This window comes from Gekko japonicus, unplaced genomic scaffold (assembly GCF_001447785.1).
Source record: "Gekko japonicus isolate JY-2015 unplaced genomic scaffold, Gekko_japonicus_V1.1 scaffold2341, whole genome shotgun sequence".
Lineage (NCBI taxonomy): Eukaryota > Metazoa > Chordata > Lepidosauria > Squamata > Gekkonidae > Gekko > Gekko japonicus.
In genome coordinates this window covers 262,394-282,261 of record NW_015167605.1, presented here as the reverse complement: position 1 = coordinate 282,261, position 19,868 = coordinate 262,394, and the positions used below count along the sequence as shown (strand labels likewise).

Here is a 19,868-nt window from a genome sequence, read left to right as displayed (position 1 = left end):
CAACACAGCATTTTTTTTCTTTTTTGCCATAGTGATGTGTGACCTTTGTTAAGTAATAACTGTGGCCAATTAGCCTCACTTCCCTTGGGGCTTGTATATTAAGAGCCACTTTTGGGTATTGCACTGTGCATGGTGGGTGTTACCTTTTTCTCCAGAGAAATCCCACTGAAATTCCTGTTACAACATGACAGGTTTTTCTGGTCACATAAGTTGGCACAGGAGTACTTTTAATAACTCCATAATAGGATTTAAGACCTTCGGCCCGTACGAAACTTAGAAGACGCTCCCTATAACCAAAGAAAGTGCCATTTTTGATGGAGTGGAAATTAGATCCCATTGCTGCTCTCTTTGGCCTGTGCCTCTAGTGTTCACACTAGGGCATGCATATCTCCAGTGAACATTTCCCTAGCTCTGATTTGATACGAAGTGGGTATGGACTAATTTCTTCTGTGAAGCAGCCCCAGAGGCATTGGGATGGATCTGAAAATGCAACACTAACTATATCTTTAAACATTGCCTTTGTATAGTCAGAGGATGTACTTGTGTGCTGAATTCAAGAATGTATATGTGGGAATGGGGGAGGGGTTGATATTCCCAAAAGGCTTTCATCTCTTATTTTGTTTTTCTTCCCTCCCCAGTCTTCCTCTGCTGGGCAGGATCTTTTTAAAATGTGAACAGATGTTAGCCACACATTTGATCATCTAAGAACAAGTCATTAAAGTGCTAAGTAAGCCTTCAGGATCACATCAGAAATTGTTTGGATTCCTCTTGTGGCTTTCCTCTCTCCCCTTGGCTATGTAGTTATTTTTCCCCTCAGGCATGGCACATCTACCAAAACGCATCAGTAGTTGTTTGACTGCACTGCGTGGTATGAAACTTTCTTGGCGTCGAACGAAAAGATTGGAATAATGTAGATTCTAAAATCTGTTCTGTAGCTGCCATTCGTGTCTTCCTCCTTAACGTTTCATTCTGAAATCCTGACTGTGTATTAAGGTCCAGTACTGCAATAGAAGAAGCAAGCCACTTTTCACACCACTGCTGTTAACAAATAAGATTATGCATGTACAAAAATGTAAAAATGGGGTGGGGAAACATTCAAACTTGGAGATGGGGGGAAGGAGGGATGACATTTAATTTTTTTTTCTCCCAAGTAGAATGTTGGTAACAAGCATTATAGAGGGTATTTCTTAACGCTTTTTTTACTAGCAAAAACTAAATCCCAGCAAGCCAAAGTGTATTATAAGAATTTTATGACTTTGATGTAAAAAAAGAATGCTTAGAATAAATGTGTAGGGTTTTTTTTAAAAAAAAAATTACAGCTTCATTAAACAGAAGATAAACCACTATTCATTGAGAGGCAGTAAATAGGAATGTGAAAAAATACAGATCTGGGGGTGGGGGTTCTTCCAGACAGCTAAATTCTGTCCAACCTGTTAGGTATGGAGAATGTAGATTTTTTTTATACAGTTGAACATTTTAGCATGATTACTGCTTCATTAAGAAGAGGATTCTTTCTACTCAGAGCCAATAGTGGGGGCTGTGAGCAGTTCTTTATAGTTTCTTTGTGTATTTCCATTCATTTTCTTTGAACAAAACACTGACTTTCCTCCCCCTCTCTTTCTGTATGCAAGTTTTAAAGAAAAAAAATGAATGAATGTCAATGAGAATCTGTCCTGCAAATGCGCTGCTATGTACTGATCTCCTTGGGTTCTTTTTTTGTTAAACCGTAACATCTGATTAAACCCCCCTATCAGTTTTGATTATTTATTGTAATGACCGAATAAAATGTTCTACACTTTTCTGATCAGTATCAACATTATTGTGCAGTCTTATGAAATCTTAGTTATTTACTCTTCACCAGCCACCTTTTTTGTTGAAAGGCAAGGCAGATTACTAAACAGAAAAATGATGCAATCAGGACAGCATAGATATGACATCCAATAAATTACAGAAACAGGACCAGGAGAACAAAATTAGAAGACAGTGCAAACCAAAAGCAGTACAAAACGTGCCGATGCAGAAGGTGGATTACAAAAATTCACAATGCAATAAGAGAAATGCACTAAAGACTGGAATAGACTACACAGTCCAGTAAATGTACCTTTCATAACCATTCCATTACAACACTATTTCCTCTATATTGCTCTCCTGAACAATTCTACTTTACATTCTGTGGACTGACAGAAGTGGAGGTACCCTTCCTGGGATTGGCAGTCTGACTCTAGAGCCAATCATGGCTCAGAATGGAACTAAACAGGGCACTTAAAAAGGTGTACTGAAGGGGTAGGTGGCATGCTAGAGTAGCCAGTATAAGGGAATGGTTGGCAGACATTTTTATTGGTCTAAAGGGCTTGTGCATGCCCCTTCTCCATACAGGACCTGCAACAGCTAGTGTTTAGACTGCAGAAACTATGGATTATTAATCATTCAATTATCAGTAATGCTAAGATGCATAGTTTTAGTTACAAATGATCTGTTATTTATTTCATTATACTGGCTTTTTGATCTCTGAATTTTGGCAGCATTTGGCTGTTTAATCAGAAAAGATTACTGACCCCAATCTATTTGCTAGTTTCCCATTTACCTGCCCTTTTCCTGTAGTCAATGGCTGCTGCTTATCCTAGCTGCCATCACTGCTCACTTGGGCAGGTGAGGGAAGAACAGAAGCAGCATGCAGGATCCCAATGCTTGTTCTCTGGCAGGTGTAATCAGCTTTCTAAGAGCTGGCTTGGGGGGGGGGGGTGTTTTCCATACCTTGTGGCCAGACAGGGCTAGAAAAGTACCAGAGTTCAAACCTACCCAGAAGATATAGCTTTACCTTGGAAGCCTTTCTGCCAGTGAAGGACAACAGGTTATGATTTTTCTCAATGGTGAGGTGAAAGGCACCCTACATATTTACTTATGTTAATTTTTAGCCTGCCTTTCTTACAAGGATTCAAGGTGGATTACACATAATGAATACAATAAAATGGGACGTTCAATAAATACTGCATTTAGGAGAGTACAAGTCTGGAAACAACCAGAAGGAACTGAAACACAAGTCTTGACACATTAAGCAGTGCAAAAATTACATAAGAGGATTCTTGTCACTCCTGCTTCAGACCTTCAGTCGCTAAGGGTGCTGTTAATATGGTACCGAGAGCCCGAGGAAACGGAGGGTTCTGATTTAAATCACTATAATTCCCTCTTTTACCCGGGGGGGGGGGATCCCAAAGCCCCTGTCCTCCACTTGTTTGTATCTGGCATTTGAATCCAGATTCAGGCCTCGTAATTAGTGATTCTTTCTCCAATGGGAACACTACAAAAGCAACTGCAGGGAACACATCCTCTCTATATCACGTTTTCCACTTGTTTTCTTCAGAAAAACAAAAGTATTTTTAGGCCAACATCTTCCTCTTATTTTCTTAAAACCAATGATCTACAAAATGTTCACTAAATAGTCGTCGTCGTGCCCCCCCCCCCCCAACGTTTCAGGATAAATCACGTCAACTAGAGGTACTTTTCCTGCTACCGTATATATGCACGCGGGATCCTAAGTAAATCCCCGTACACAGTCCAATAGATATTATTACCACGTAACCATACACCGTACTGCAGCCTTGCACATTGCTTTTATTGTTATCAGAAGTAAGCCTAACAATGTTGTGGGCTCACTCCTTAGTAAACGTGTATAGCTGTGGAGCCAGAGCACAGGTGCTACTCTTCTGCTTTAAAAAAACAAAACAAAAAAAACAACGCGCTCCGAAATTTGGAACCTGCGAAAACTATCATCACGCCACTGGGCACCGTGGTCTTTGCGACACGTCCCCATGAATCCGTCAATGCTGTTTCCAGTCGCGCACGCGTCTTCCTGGCAGCCTCCTCTTCTTAGCATCCCTGACCTCTCCAACATGGCTGCACCCCTGTCCCCAGCCCACAGGCCTACGCCCGCCCCCTCTTTGTTCCACCTCCCGTTCTTATTGGCGAGTGGAGCTCAACTCGGGATGTTGATTGGATACTTTAAGGAGCGTAGATGTGTGGCGGAAGCGGCTTTAGCGGGCGAGCGGCGAGCCCCCTCTCAGATTAATCGGCCTGGCAGGGAATGTGGAGAGTAGGGATGGCTGCTGGCGAAGGCCTGGGATCGGCACTCAGGACGGTAAAGGAGCGGGTGCAGCAGGCAGCGGCCCGGAGACCCCAGGTGAGGGGGAAAGAGCTCAGGCGTCCTTTGCTGGGAACCGCTATACTGAATCGGGGGTGTCTGGGGCAGCAGCAGATTTTTCGGGGCTTTTCAGGAGGGAGTTGAGGGGTAGTGTTTGTGCCCGACCTCGCCGTTCCCCTGTTGAGCCGGGACAGTCTCTATTTTCTGCTCTTTTGTACATTCCTCTTCCTTCTTGGTCTTGTCTTTTTGGGGATGCTTCGAAATACGTGGGTGTCTAGCGGCAGGTGAAATGCTAACGAGGTTGTATCCATCCTGCTTGCCTTGAGCCTGAATAGATAAGGCGGGTTAGAAATGTTTTAAATGTTAAAAAATGGCCTCTAATTCCCGAAAGTTCAGGGTAGAGGTTTTTTTTAATGTGTTGGTCTTTCAGGGGCTACAAGCCTGCTAGTTTTATGCATGCAGAAGACTAACACGGCCACTGTTCTGGAATTGAAAACGTTTTGTGTGATTTCTCGGAGTTGCTTTCTCTTAGGACTTTCTTCAGGGTCTTGAGGTTTAGTCACAATAAAAGCATAGATGCATCTCCCCCCCCCCCCAAGTGTGTATGTAAGTAAAGCATGTGAGCATTAAGGCATCACAGTACAAATGTGTAGTATGCCATCGATCCTATTGTGCGTGGCTTACAACCTCCTTCCCTTCCTCTCCCCACAACAGACAACCTGTGAGGTGGGTGGGGCTGAGAGAGTCTGAGAGAACCGTGACTGACCGAAGGTCACCCAGCTGGCTGGATGTGGGGGAGTGGTGAATCGAACCTGGTTCTCAAGATTAGACTCCACTGCTCTTATCACTGCACCAAACTGGCTCTCAACCAAAGACCAACCAAAATTGTTACAAAGTTACAAAATTGCAATAATCTGTTTTGCTAGAATTTCTTTCTCTAAAAGGAGAGAAGGAAAAAATGGCCCATCTTCTAGATGAGTGGAAGCCAGGTGACAGCAGAGGAAACAAATTTAGCTTTCAACATTGTGGACTTGAGGAGGGAGAGCTTAGCTAGTGGTCCTCCTAGATATGAAAATGGGTGGTGCTGCTTAAAAAGCATGTCCCTAATTTTGTCTACAACGTTTGTTTATTTAGAAATTGTGTATGCCACCTCTCCAGAAGTTATGGTTTTTGGAAAGGATGTGCGGATGGTAGTTGAGCTCAGTCCTTTTTTTCTTTTCTTTCTTGCTAAATCCTTTTTGATATGTGTTAAAACTTATAAAGTAATATATACTTAGAGCTTGTTAGCTACTAAGACAGTTAACAGTTACAGACAACTTTGCTATTCAGACATAAATTTGTTGATTGCATTTTATGAACTGTTAGCCTTCCAGAAACACAGATAGCTCCCTCTCTGAACTGTAACTTATTAATTATCCTGAATGTGCAGTCCTGCTGAGGAACATAAGTGCTACCTTCTTGGATCAGATCAAAGTCCATCCTAGTCCAGCAACCACTACTGCTAAATGATCCACCAGATACTGCCAGCATCTTACCCATGAAGTCAAGGTTGAAATTCGGTTCCTGGATCCCAATTACTTATTCGCAGTTCCTGGTTACTCACTTATGCTGTTTTCCAATCCAAAGCGTGGTTTGAGCTCTATCTGATTCATAAATAAGGAACTGGGGACCAACTTCAGCCTGCTTCCATGAAGCGTGATCTGCTGTCTTCCCATTACTAAATTAAAAGGATATTACTTCTAATGTATTCAGTACACTTCATAAACACAGTTTTGTGTACTGTAAAAATGTTATATCCCATACTCTTAGTTTTGTGAACTGCCTCGTGAGTTCTTAAAAATATAAGAACAAAATCCTGCTATTGTTATCTAACATGCTGGTGGCAGCAGTTCCCAACTCTTCCACTGCTGCTTAGTGAAAGGGGCCTTGTTTGCTCTCCTTCCCCTTTTGCAGGATGATTGGCCCTTGATGGATTACGAGAGGGAAGATACCAGGTGATAGTTGTTTAGGCAGGTATATAGGAAAAGCTTTGTTCTGTCTTCCTTTTGCAGGCTTTTGTGTTTGTGGAAAGAATGGTTGAGGATGGGCATGTTAGTCTTGCTTATTTTTCATACTTGGAAATGTATTACAGTTTAAGTGAGTATTTATTTGTTCACAATATTTATACCGTGCCTTTTTTGCCAATGGGGACCCAAAGCAGCTTCCATTGTTCTCCTCTCCTCCATTTTATCCTCACAGTAAACCTGTTGCCCTGACTTGCCCAAGGTGACCCAGTGAGCTTCCATGGCAGAGTAGGGATTCAAATGTGGACCTCCCAGATTCTAACCACTGCACTGCCTCTGTGTGGATGTGTGTAGACACATAACTAGTAAACACCAGCAAATGAATGCACAATATGTGCTAAAAGGATACCTAGCATAGGTCCAACGTTGCATTCTCTGCAATAATCCTAGCAGGCTCCAGATGGCCTGCCGGCAGTTGGTCAGTGGTTCACCAGTCTCCTGCGATCCATCTTCTTCCTTCCCCTCCCGATTTATTTTAGGCAATTCACAAAGTTGTTATTTTTACTTGTGAAAACATCCTTTCAGTATCACAACGATGGAGAACAATCAACATTGCAGTTAAAACGTAATCAACAATCAGGTACAGCCAGCTAATTCATCAGTAAAAGGGTCAACGTGTGCAGGTCAGTGAAAGCTGATTCTTTTTTAAATGCTAAGCATTTGTAAAATACTTGAGGCTGCCACATTAACTGGGCTCCTTTCAGAAAGTGTTCTTCCCCCACTGTGTTAACTGAATTTTTTTCTTCGCTTCTGCTTGAAGTGCTGCTCTGTATGCTGAAGGGCTTGTCCTGTAGCTGGTAGCCAGCAGTGCAGTTTATTTGGTCTAAACTCCTGTGCCGTTACTGATATGTACAGGTTAAATAAAGTTTTTCCAGAAGCATTCTGGTTTCTGTGCAGCGTGTAATTCCTTGAAGTTAAAGGCCAGCTTCAGGCTAAAACAACAAAGTTTCAGGGCACCTTAAAAGTCTAAAACATTTATTGTGGCACAGGCTTTTATAAACCAGAGCCCGTTTTGCCAGATAACTCACGAAAGCATCTGCTGCTATACCTTTTGTTAGCTGTTGAGGTGTTCAAGATGAAACGAGGTAACTGAAAAACATGTCAGTGCTGGTCTCACATGCATTGGTCATCCCTTGGCACTGGCAGTCATCAGGTGATGAGTTTGGATGTGTGGACTAGTCCACGATCTTGTATCCTTCATTCTGCTTGCCCACTGATCACTTCTTCCTGTGCCAACAGAGCTTGCCCGCAATGCAGCCTCGTCTGGTAGCTGTCAGTAAAACGAAACCTGCCGAAATGGTGATAGAGGCCTACAAACATGGACAGCGCAGTTTTGGAGAAAACTATGTGAGTACGGCTAGCCTTTCCCATGGAAAAGAAAAGGTGTTTCAGCTCATCCTCCCCCATTTTAGCCTTGGTTCTTCCCACTGCTGAGTGAGGGCCACACCACTGCTCAATTCTTCTGTCTTGTGTGTCTCTTCCCCGAGTTCTTCTTGCATCTCTGTGACCACTGCTCCATTTTCATGAAGTTTCCAGGCTTCCTCCCAATCCAGGGGCTGACAGCTGGCATTTCAGAGAACAGCCCACTTTTTGCTGAATATATTCTGGGACACATCTTATTCTTCTTTTTGAATTGGCTTCTGCCTGCCTTGAGAGTCAGTGCTTTGGATCTGGGGGTGGCAGGGTGTTGACTGTAACCCACAGGACTCTGATGTTCTTCAACATGGAATGGGATGACTCCAAATAAGTTGCTTGATGCCCCTTATTTTCCAGGCACCTGGCACATGTTTGACTTTCTTTTTGATAAAGAGGTCTCTTCCATTACTATGTGGCAACGAGTGCCGTTTGATTTCATGGTAACAGTGAAGGTTCTGACCACAGCGGTTATGATTCTGGAGATGGCCTGCACTCCTGTGCATATGAGAACTCTCCTTTACATTGCATGACCTTTGGAGTTCGTCCCCTCAGTCTAATATTACACCCGTATGGTTGGTTGACTTGAGTTGTATGGTATGATGAAATGTAGTTGTAACCTAGAAACTGATTTTTGGAGGGGGAATCGTAGTGCGTACCATGTTATATTTGGGGATGTATGTACAAATACAGGAGTAAGCTACTTCTTGGTCAAAGTGACTTTCAGTGTTGTTGGCACAGAGGCAGGCAATGGCAAACCATCTCTGAAACGTGCCTTGCCTTAAAAACAAGTCTAGCTCACCACTTAGTGGTGCATAATGCTAAAAGAGCTAGAGCTTTTGACTGCCAGGCAATCTTAGAATCTCCTGGCTATACTAAACACACTGCCATATGATGATGATGATAATAATAATAGTGTCGTTGGCAGTTCAATCCATGTCTGCATGCACAAAGACACTGTGTGTTAGCACTGTTGATGAAAAGGTTATGGGTAAGAGGAGGCTGCCTGTCTTGGATTGTGTTGGAGAAGTTTCTCATAAGCCTTGCTTGCCTTATGTTGCCTGGCATCCTTGAAATTCACTCTCCAGCTCAGTATATGTGCTGATTAGAACTCATGGGATTCCACACAGAGGCGAGAGCTTCCAAATCTTAATCTGAAGATCTCTTTTCTCTAGGTTCAAGAATTGCTAGAAAAGGCATCAGACTCCAAAGTAAGTATATTGCATTTTTAAATCCTTTTTGCCTGCATAAATCTGTAGGTGCAGGAAAAAATGTCCAGTATGCTTCCTTTGCGTACTTTAAGTTAACTGCACTAGAAAACCAGCTATCTCTTTGAATGCAGCCATTGAGATTAGATCCTGGATGTTGAAAAGACTTTTGTTAATCTAACATGCCCAGTTCCTATATTTTGTTTTCATGGATGTATTACCAAAAGGTCTGTTGACCAATTAATAACACTGAAGCTTAACTGCATGTGTGTCAGCAAGCCCTTACCTTTTCATGTGTAAGTGAGAGATCATCTTGCTGTCTGTCGAATAATCAGAAAAGGCCAGGCAACAGTTATTTAATATATTCTGCCATTCCCCAGAGATCCCAAGGCAGCGTACCAAGATATACCAACAGTTTACACTGTGTGTGTAATACTCCTTGAGTCTCAGTGAGAAAGGCAGGTGATAAATAAATAAAATAAAAATAAACTAGCAACAGAAATACAATTAAAATACTAGGTAAACCCACCAGGTTTAAAAAGCAATCCTTTCATTGCTCCAAACAATGGCAAAATGCCCTCTCAAAAAAGATGGATAGAAGGGAATGCAGTATCTCCCCCCAATATCTTCTCACTCCAGCCTCCTGACCTAGGGCCATGTTCCTCTATGCAGATCCTGTGACCCTGGGAATGATCTTTGTGGGAGTTGGAGGGGGCTGCTGGAATGGAGAAGAATGAGGGTGAAATTCCACGTATGGATGGTGGGACATGGGCCAATGTGTCAAAGCCACAATAGTTAAATAAAACTTCCATGTTCACAGACTGCATACTGTTGAACACCAGTTGTTGCAGGCAAACATGCAGAGAATTGTTGCCTTTGTGCTCTACTTACAGCCTTCCTGGAAGCATGTGGCTGGGCACGGCTGGGCACAGGATGCTGGTCTAGATGGACCTTTGGACTAGCTGGAACAGCAGCCCATGTTGTATTAGACATAACTAGATCAGAGATTCAGTCATGAAATACTGATTAATTCTCTGGCCTTGGTGGGGAAAATTCCAGGTTTTGGATCATCCATGTGGTTAAAGACGGGATGCTGATGCCTAGAAATGCACAACTTTCCATCTCTATCCATTGCTGGCCTTTTAACAGAACTGATTCTAGCTCCAAAATACTTGATCGAGGGTGGGGCTAGAATTTTGATAGTTTTATAGTCCTAGGTAGGGTTGAGTCACAAAATCTGTCCCAGCAGAGATCATTAACAACAGTATTGAGCTAACTACTTTCAGAATTGGTCATGCCTCTGAGGTTTCCAGTGAGGGTTCTGTATCTCATTCTGTATCCCCCTGTGAAAAGCGTTGTTCGGTCCAAATGTGTTTGTGCAGGAGCACACTTCAAAACTGGCTCACCTTGTCTCTCCTTTCTTTAGATCTTGTCATCCTGTCCAGAGATTAAATGGCATTTCATAGGCCACCTTCAGAAAAACAATGTCAGCAAGCTGATTGGTAATCTTAATTTCTTTCTGTAGTGATTGGAAAGGCAGTATACAGATTGTGATTGGGGGGGGGGGGAAGGGGACTTCTGTAACAGGCTTCCTGGGGCACACCAGCAGTACCGACTCTGACTCACCCAGATTAGTGCTAATTTTGGAATGCAGTTGAATTGCACAATGCATGATGTTAGCAGAGCTGTATAGCGTTGGACTCTTGCGACGTTTCTCATAGGAGGTCTTGGCAATGTGTTCTGTTCATGCTTAATGTCTGGCCAACTGAAGTCTTTTTGAGATCAGAAGAAAATGTTCCCGTGAGGTTTGACGGAATAGTAACCCCGTGTTGTTGTTTTCATGTTTGACATGCTTCCCTGAGCCATCTGGAAACCATACCACTGCAGGCACCTTTCTCAGATGCCTTCTGGCCTGGGCACGCTGATTGTTAAGCCAGTGATTCTTAACCTTTTATCCACTACCACCCACCAAGTACCCAGCATTGTCATCAAACGCCTCCCAAAGCCACAAATGGAAAAATTAGGACATAAAAGCAGCTCTCCAGACAAGGCAACTTTATTTATAGGTATATTTATGAGATATGCATATGGTATGCAGATTTCAGGTGTGCATTCAATGAGACTTTTGTGCCTGATGGCCATCAGCCAGCACCTTAATGTTCAATTTGATTCCTATTTGCCATGTGCTACTTTAAAAGGGGGGGGCCTAGGGGAGAAATCTGGGATTTTATCCTCAGGGAGGGGCAAGGAGCATGAAAATGTTCTTTCACTGGCTGTAGAAACCACTGGGAGTGGAAGAGCCTAAAAGCCGACATGGCTCCCATTTGCGCCCCACCCCCCCCAATGTTCTGAGCGTCCCCTTAGATTTGTAGAACAAAATTCGACTCCAGGAGCAACTTAAAGACCAACACGATTTCCACGGTATGAACTTTCTACAGTCAAAGCATCTGCTGAAGGGAACTTTGACTCTCAAAAGCTTATACCCTGGGAAATTGTGCGGGTATTTTAGGTGCTACTGGAGTCAAATTTTGTTCTAATGCTACAGAGTTGGCACAGCTGCCCATTTGAAACTGTTCTCTAGGTTTGTAAATCATGCCTGGGGAACTGTATGGCCCTCAATAAGAATCAGAGGCTAATAGAATACAAACAGGCTGTGGCAGTTGTGCAGACCTGTTGTTTAAATGGGGCAAAATACCAAGACCCGAATATGATCGTGGTGCAGCCCGTCAAACTATTTTCGGTCTGCCACAGGAATGTGAGCCTCATGTTTTCCGGGGAGATGTGACGGAGCTCTTTGAACTCTCCCCAGCTGCAGTTGAATGGGCTGAAAATTTAGATATTATTATTTAGGGCGATTGCCCAATTGGTCTGCATATTCACTGTATCAACTTGGCTAGGTATTTTATATTATTATATGCTTCCTTTGTGTAACGCTGCCATACAATAAATAAATAATAGAATCACTGGTTTAGTCTAGTGAGAGAGCGACCCTGCATTGAAACAAGGGTGGCCTACTTGCTGCTTTCTAGTGTCATGTATGTGGTTTAAATCTTAGTCACTAGTTAGCATCTTGCACTACCCTATGGTAGGAGCACGGACTTTAATATGGGAGAACCAGTTTGATTCCCTACTCCTCCATATGCAGCTGCTGGTGTGACCTTGGGTCAGTCATAAGCTCTTTCAGAGCTGTTTTCTCAAGGACAGTTCTCAAGAGAGCTCTCTCAGCCCCACCTACCTCACAGGGTGTCTGCTGCAGGGAGGGGAAGCGAAAGAGATTGTAAGCCACTCTGAGACTCCAAGTGAAGGGCAGGGTATAAATCCAGTCTCTTCTTCTTCTCCATCTTGTTGGGAGAGAGAATGGGGTTCAGAGCATCATGTGCCTGAAGCAGAGAGCATAGCTGGGCTTGATAGCATAGACCCCGTTTCTATCTTAATGAGTTAGCGAACAGGACATTCACGCTGCTTCAGTTGTCTCATGCCTTTGTCTTGGTAGACCTAAAGTTCTCCCTTCCTGTGTGTGGTTGATCTCCTGCAAGGTTCCTTGGGGTCCGGAGGATCTGCAGTTGGAATCATCTGACTTTTCCTCCTTAAAGCTAATGGCAGCTGTGGGAGTGGTGCAGCATGGGGGCAGGGGGGTGTGCGCACGTGCGCGTGTGTGGGGAATCACCAAATTAAAATTTTCACCCATCTGTCCGTTTTTCCTATATGGCTGCTGCTAGCTTCACGGATTTTCAGCTCATGGGTCTGCATTGTCACATGTAGTTTGACCTTTAAACACTGCAGACACCAACGGTTTTGCTGCACCACGCTTTATTTGCTGTAGCCAAAGGCTATTGCATAACAAGCTGAGATCGTAAGAACTTCACATACAGACAAGTTGAACATATTAATAGAACAGAGAATTCGTGTACATATATCCATACTAGTCAGAGCATAACTTACATTAAAAGAAAATAGCAGATTTAGATCTGTTTCCCCAGCTAATTTTCTTAGATGGTTTTGGGTGCAATTTTAAATAATGCAGCCCCATAAGATACAGTTTTTTCTTTATCAGACAGTAGATAAACAACTGTATCCTTTGACAACCAACCAACACACTGAGAAAGGTAAAAAGACAAAAAAAAAATTCCTCCTGGGCAATCATGCAATGGACAAATAGTGTTCTTCCTGTTGTGCTTTGTGTTCTGCAAAGCACTTCCTGCAAGAACACGTGGGCAAGCCGTACCCAACCCATGCTGCGTGGGCAAGAGTGGTAAGAAAAAAAATCCCCCTTTCCCCAAGAGGGAATGGACATTCCTTTTGTCACGCTCCTAGGATAAGCTCTTGTCCAAAGTGTGTGCTTCTTTCTGGGGTGGCCAACGTTGCTATGACGTGTCTTCCATTTGTCTAGCTGTACCCAACCTATTTATGCTGGAAACGGTGGATTCTGTGAAACTGGCAGACAGACTGAACAGTTCTTGGCAGAAGAAAGGTTCTTCGGAGAGGCTGAAGATCATGGTGCAAGTGAACACCAGCGGGGAGGACAGTAAGTAGCTTGGATGCTGTTCACCTGCCTCTTAACTGTGTTCAAAGTGCCCAAGAACACACGGACCAAATTATCACGCTTATTTTAAAGGGCTGCTGTCATTTAGATCCAAGGCTCTGTTTGTCTTTGATGCATGAATGAGGAATAATGTCAGGCGTAGATGTAATCTCTTGATCTTGCTTTGTCAGAAGGCAAGATCCTACTAGTGGAGGCCTTTGTCACACTCCTCCCTGCCCTGTATCATTTTCCGTATTGGAGAGCATTGTTTATCACAAAGGCCGGCACATCGAATTATGCCAAATGATGCTAGTTTGCAAGCATTGAACTGGCAGAGCTGTTAAGGCTGAACAATTCAGCAATTTTGCCTCAAATCTAAAATGCGGGGGTATTCAAACAACTATAGATATTTGTCTCTCCTCCATGCATAATTAGTCCATGGAATCAGTCGCTGCAAGATACAGCCATGGATGCTGGCTTATGTGGCTTTAAAAGGGAATGAGACAAATTCACGAAGGATGGGTCTATCGATGGCTATTAACTGAGGTGGCTAAAGGAAGTGTCTGTGTTCTGAAAGAGCGTGTATCTTTGAGTACCAGTTTGCTTTGTGCCTCTGCTTGTGGGTTTCCTGAAGGCATCTGGCCAGTGATGGAAACTGGATGCTGGACTAGATTAGCCTTTGGGTTTGATTCAGCAGATGTTGTCATACTGTGGGGGGAGCAAGGTGTACTTTCCAGTTAGAGTCCAGATTTCAGAATCATGGGCTGCAAATTCTCAGGAAGGTTCACCAAGAAGGGAAAACCAGCACACCTCTAATTTACCTTCTGTTTTGCTTCTTGTAGAGCTTTTTAGCTTGAAGGCATTTTGAGGTGGGGTTAATATGCAAGGGAAGTAGGGCCTGCCCATCTCTTGGGTAAAGAGTGCCCATCTGTCTCCACTATGTGATGCTAACCTTCTCTTTCCAGGTAAGCACGGCCTGCCACCTGGTGAAACAGCAGCGACTGTGGCACATATCACCCAGAAGTGTCCAAGCCTGGAATTTGTGGGCTTGATGACAATTGGCAGTTTCGGGCATGACCTCAGTCAGGGACCCAATCCTGACTTCCAGGTATGTCTGATCTTGAAAGATTCCACAAGCTTGAGCTCTAAGGAACTGGAGGACAAAATTTAGTTGCATTCTCTCTCTCTCTCTCTCTGTCTCTCCCTCCAGTTGTTGATCTCCTTGCGTCAGGAGGTGTGTGAAAAGCTCCATATCCCGATTGAGAAGGTTGAGCTGAGCATGGGGATGTCGTTAGACTTTCAGCATGCAGTAAGTCTGGCTTCTTTCTTGCTTAGGGACCCCTTTCAGAAGAGGGGCTGTGGCTCAGTGGTGGAGCATACTGCTTGCAGGCCAACACAATCCCTGGAATTGCCAGGGAAAGTCTTTAGGAAGAAGACCTCTCTCTTCTGAAACCCCAGAGAGTCCCTGGAGGTCAGCACAGGCCCATCCATGCAACCAAGGCCATGCCTCGAGAACAGACAGCCTGCTGTCCAGTCCTAGCATATAAATGGGATCAAGACAGAGAACTGAATTCTTCTTTTGGCGAATGTTTCAGGTGTCCCCGGCACTAGTTCTTTAGCGGCTGGAGTGGAATCCACAAACAGGTTGTCCCCTGAACTAAGATGGGTACCAGTAGGAAAAAGACTGCCACGTGCAAAAAATCCCACTTCTCATGTACAATGAAGGCCGTTATGGGGGTGGAGGCACGTTCTTGTTGTGAAAAGGCAAAGTATCACTGGTCTCAAGTGTGACCTTGATTCTGTGCCTGAAATTCTAGAGGTGCTGATAATGTGGAGGACGTGGTTGTCGTAGAGGGCTGCATGTGATAAACTGCTGGCTTGATTAGCATTAGAATTTCTACAGGCTTGGGGTCTGCAAGGAATGGGGGGGGTGTTAGACTACCTGCAAAATCTTCCCCGTCAGGATTCTCCAGCATGCTCAGCCCCCTGAGAGATTAATTCCCCACCCCTCTTTTTCCCCTTTAATTGATAGCTTGAGTTCTCTTAACGTTCCATTCCTTCCGGAGCCTTTCTACTGTTAATCAGTTCCCTTTTCCCAGGTTTCTGTCTGTTTAACTTAACTGTGATCTTTTCCAGTAAAAGGCAGCCCCCTCCCTATGAGGCCGGGCTCCCCGCCTTATCTGTAGTTAGCTCCATTGTGAAGCTTCTGCCACCTGCACAGGGGCCAGCCCGTTTACTGTTCGGTATGGAGCAGGGGTGGCCAAACTTGCTTAATGTAACGTAACAGCCACACAGAATAAATGTCAGGTGTTTGAGTGCCGCAAGACATGAACAAATATTACACATTTTAATTGGGAAAATATGCACATTTTCTTTTTATTAATATTAAATTAGACTGTGTGGAAGAGCCGCGTGCGGCTCCCGAGCTGCAGTTTGGCCACCCCTGGTATGCCCTGACCCGGATGGCCCAGGCTGCCCTTGGTCTTGCCAGATTTCAGTAGCTAAGCAGGGTCAGCCCTGGTTAGTACTTGGATGGGAGACGGCCAAGGAAGTCCAGGCTTGCTCCTCTGGCCTTGAGAGCCCTGTAGGGTTGCCATACGTCGGCTGTGACCTGAGGGCAAAGAAAAAAGATCGTCATATCGTGGGGGATCGCAGTTCCCCTGGGTGAGGTGCAGGGGGGCGGGGCACATGACGAAGCCCCGCCCCCTGCTTCCGGCCATCCCGCTTCCAGCCCTCATACAGCCAGGAGGAGGCAGGAGAAGAGGGAGGGTAAGTTGCTTCCTCCCCGCCTCTCCCCACCCCTGCCTGCCTGGGGCCAGGGAGGGCCTTGGCGGGGCTTCCTCGCACTCCCGCTGGCCTTGCAGGTCCACCGCCGGGCCCCTGATGTCAGGGGGTGTGGCATATGCTAATGAGTTATGCTAATGAGTTCCCCTAGCTCTTTTTCTATGAAATGACCCCTGATCATCACCTTTCAAGACTTCCCTGTGCAGGAAGCTGCCGCTGTTCCATTTTACATACAGGAGAGCTAAGGTCTTGGGGACGAAAGCCTCAGCTTATCAGCCAGTTGGAGCAACTGGTCCCATGGACCATGCCAGTTACACACGACTGAAATCGTGGTGTTGTCCGGGAACAGCGAGCCAGGGCCGTCTGGCAACACGGTCATCCTATCTTTCCCCCTGCTTTTACCTCTGTGCAGATTGAAGTTGGATCCACCAATGTTAGAATCGGAAGCACAATCTTCGGTGAACGCGATTACTCCAACAAGCCTTCCAGTGACAAGGCCCTCGGAGAAATTAAAGGAAAACTGGAGAACTTGACAGTGCAGGAGCACTAATGTGAGAAGGCCAAGGCAATTCCCTCCCCCAGCGGCGGGAATACGCTCACATAGACCTTACTATGCACTTGAATTTCTCCCTTTGTGCTGACCAATGTGGGGCGCTATCAGGTAATCGGGAGGTGTCACAAGCGCCTCAGTTACCTGTAACTTTGTTATTGTGTATCCATAGAAATTGGATTTTTTTAACCAGCAAATGAACACCTGTGATTGACAAGTGACTTTTGGTACCTTAGCTACAGTGACTTTAGATAGCTCTACTGGATAACCAGCTGACTTAAGCCCTACTAGGTCTGGGCATAAAACCATTTCCAGCCGTGACCATCCTACATTTCTGATTGGAGAAGTGGGTTTTCTCCTTTCCTGGAGGCTGAAGTCCCTCCCTTGCAGGGATGCCTCTGACATGCTTTGTCACATTTCCCCACAGAATGCTGCATGTAGACCGAGGTGTTCTTGCGGCAGCCTCTCCTAAACCCTTAATGACACTAAAGTAGCCACTCAGTGCGGATGGGCCACTGAGGAGAGATGGGGAAAGATCCACTTGCACATGTAAGCGATCAGAAGTCTTTATTATTATTTTTATTATTATTATGCCACAGAGTTGAAAAGCGTGAAGCGTTTTGAGGGTTGAAATTGTCCTCCAAAGACTGGCGTCGCCAGCTCCAATCACGTAGCTACATATCACGTTCTTTTCTCCTGTTATAAAACGGTTCCCTCCCCCACCCTCCTGGGTGCCCCTAGTTCTGCTAGGTAGCGGTACGTTTCCACTAGCCAAAGCAGGGAATCCCTGGCTCTGCTCCTGACTTGCTGTGAGATCTTGGCCAAGTCATTTAACCATTCTGTGCCTGCGTCCCCTATCTGAGAAACGGGGCTCACCTACCTCACGTGGGAGACCGCGAGGCTGCCGTGTCTGGAAAGTTTGTTTGAAATGCCTCCCCCAGGCCCACTCCCCCCACACACCCAGGAGGGAAGGCACCTGCTGTGGTGTAAAAACAGGCTTGTGCATCAATCCAAAAGCAAAACCTAGCAGCCCACAATTTCATTTTATTTACTTATCTGGACACACTTGTCTGCATGTACGTACGTGTCTGTGTCGCAAGACGCCTCGCATGGCGGGTTTGCAAGCGGCTCATGTGCAAGGAACGACAGGTTAATGCAAAGCATCGATAGCCCAGATGTTGGGCCCACTTGGTAGGAAGGACAATGAGTTGGATGGCCACTGTACATACTGCTCCGAGATCTTAAGGAAATTAATTTGAAGCAGCTGTGCCTATTGCTTCACTAAGACTTCATCCAAGCATTCATCTCCGTCTTTGCAGCACCCCACTCAGTGAAAATGTTTACAGTGGAATCTGTTTTGTAACTCACCTGTTGACAATCTATTCTGAGGCCCAGCCTGCTGCTAAAACGACTGTAGTCCTTGGTAGAAATACCTTTCTGTCCTCTTCCCTGTAGCCAAAAGCTTCGTGCCTGGTGTGTCTTTTTTGGTTTAATCTAGCTGTGGGGCTTGTGTTAACTTCCTGGATGTAACTGAATGTAACTGCAAATGATGAACGTCCAGTCCAGTTGGGTCCCCACTACATAGGTGCAATGCTGACTGCAGTCTGAACTGTCCTGGAGTTCCACAGTACAGTATTTTCATTGTGTTAAGACTAAATCCAGTTGTGGATCGGAATACTGTACCATCTGTGCCAGTTGCAAAGCTATTAAAGATGTTATTTTTATGTTTCCTGCATCGTGAATGATTGGCAAATGCTGCCAGTTTGCACTCAGCTTCAAGTAGCAGTTGTTCTGTCTATCAGTCCTTTTTATCTTGCCTTTCCTGCAAGGAGCTAGGGGCAGTGTACATGGCTCTCCTCTGTTATCTTTACGACAACCTTGTAAGGTAGGCTGAGAGATATTGGCCCAAGGGCATCCAGCAGGTTGCATGACAGAGTAAAAGCTTGAACCTGGTCCTCAAGTCCCAGGCCGCTACTCTGATCACTACACCACACTGCCTTTCCTGTTCTGGTGGGTTTGCTTCTGTGCAGCTCCTGGAATACCTGTCTCTAGCTGAGCAATTTCAAGATTTGCTTCTTGCGGTAGTGTTGTATTGGGAAGCAAATCTTGCAACAGGGTGGTTTTCCTGGCCAGCATTTCACAAGTGTTCCTATTGGGGTGGATCTAAGGGGCCTTCCTTCAATTTACGGCTTGTCCTGCAATGGAAGACCTTCTTAATTTTGAGGAAAACTCCAAACTCGAGTCAAATGGAAAGGCAGAGCATAAATATTTTAATAAATTTTACTCTATGAAGTGGTAGGATTCAGCCCAGTAATATGCAATTGTTTATGAAAATGCATCATGATAACACAGCCCTTCCTCCCTTAGCTCACAAGGTTCATTAAACGGAGAAGACTGAGACCTGGGGAATGAGTAGAGGGCCTGGGACAATGAGATGAAGGGGGCCAGGGAGGATTCAGCTAATGCTCTGGAACTAAATTAGGGCTAGGTAAACATCCCCTATTTCGTTTCTTTTCTGTAGGTTTATCTTTTTGACAGGTTTGATTCTGTTTTGTGGATTGATTGCTCATGTGTACTCATCTCTAGTATTTCTGTGGTACAGTGTACGTCATTATTATATATAAGGCCCAACTGCATAATGCTGATCTGGCAATGCACAATTAACACTGAAAACCATGTTCACATAGTGCAAGAAATTCAGTCACACAAAACAGGACGTAGTACGGACTCCGCTACTGTAGCTGACGGAGGGAGTGTTGACTCTTGAAAGCTGAGACACCCCCCTGAAACGCTTGTTTGTCTCTAAGGTGCTCCTGGACTCAAATCTGACTGATCATCATGGGTTTGGTTTGAACAATGGAGAAATGGAGTTGAGATTAACTTTAGTAGAGTGAAACAGAGCAAATGAGAAATTTGCGATCCTCCCTAAAACCTCTCATTTTGGCTCTTCCAAGTGTACAATAAACATCCAACCGTGACTTAGCATTGTTCGGCTGTGGAAGAGGAGGAGGAAGTGGCCTGATATATATTTGAGGGCAGACGGACAACAGAGGTGGAGGGCATCAGCTATGAGTAAGAAGATGATAGAGATCTGTTGTCGGATGAGCTTATGTGGAGCAGAGAGAGCGAAGAGTCGCAAGGAGAACTAGTAGGGTTTGGCGGTGGTGGGCGCATTGTGGAGAAAGCCAAC

The 19,868-nt window shown here is 44.8% G+C and overlaps 1 protein-coding gene across 1 annotated transcript; it reads left to right on the top strand.

The window, feature by feature from the left end:
• The first annotated feature begins 4,043 nt into the window (after nt 1–4,043).
• Nucleotides 4,044–18,351, top strand: PROSC (proline synthetase co-transcribed homolog (bacterial)). Its single transcript, XM_015413997.1, has 8 exons — nt 4,044–4,177; nt 7,441–7,548; nt 8,790–8,825; nt 10,249–10,324; nt 13,213–13,347; nt 14,310–14,452; nt 14,555–14,653; nt 16,541–18,351. Exons 1-8 carry the CDS (start codon nt 4,082–4,084, stop codon nt 16,676–16,678), a joined length of 831 nt encoding a protein of 276 aa, XP_015269483.1. The 5' UTR covers nt 4,044–4,081; the 3' UTR covers nt 16,679–18,351.
• Nucleotides 18,352–19,868: the final 1,517 nt, after the last annotated feature.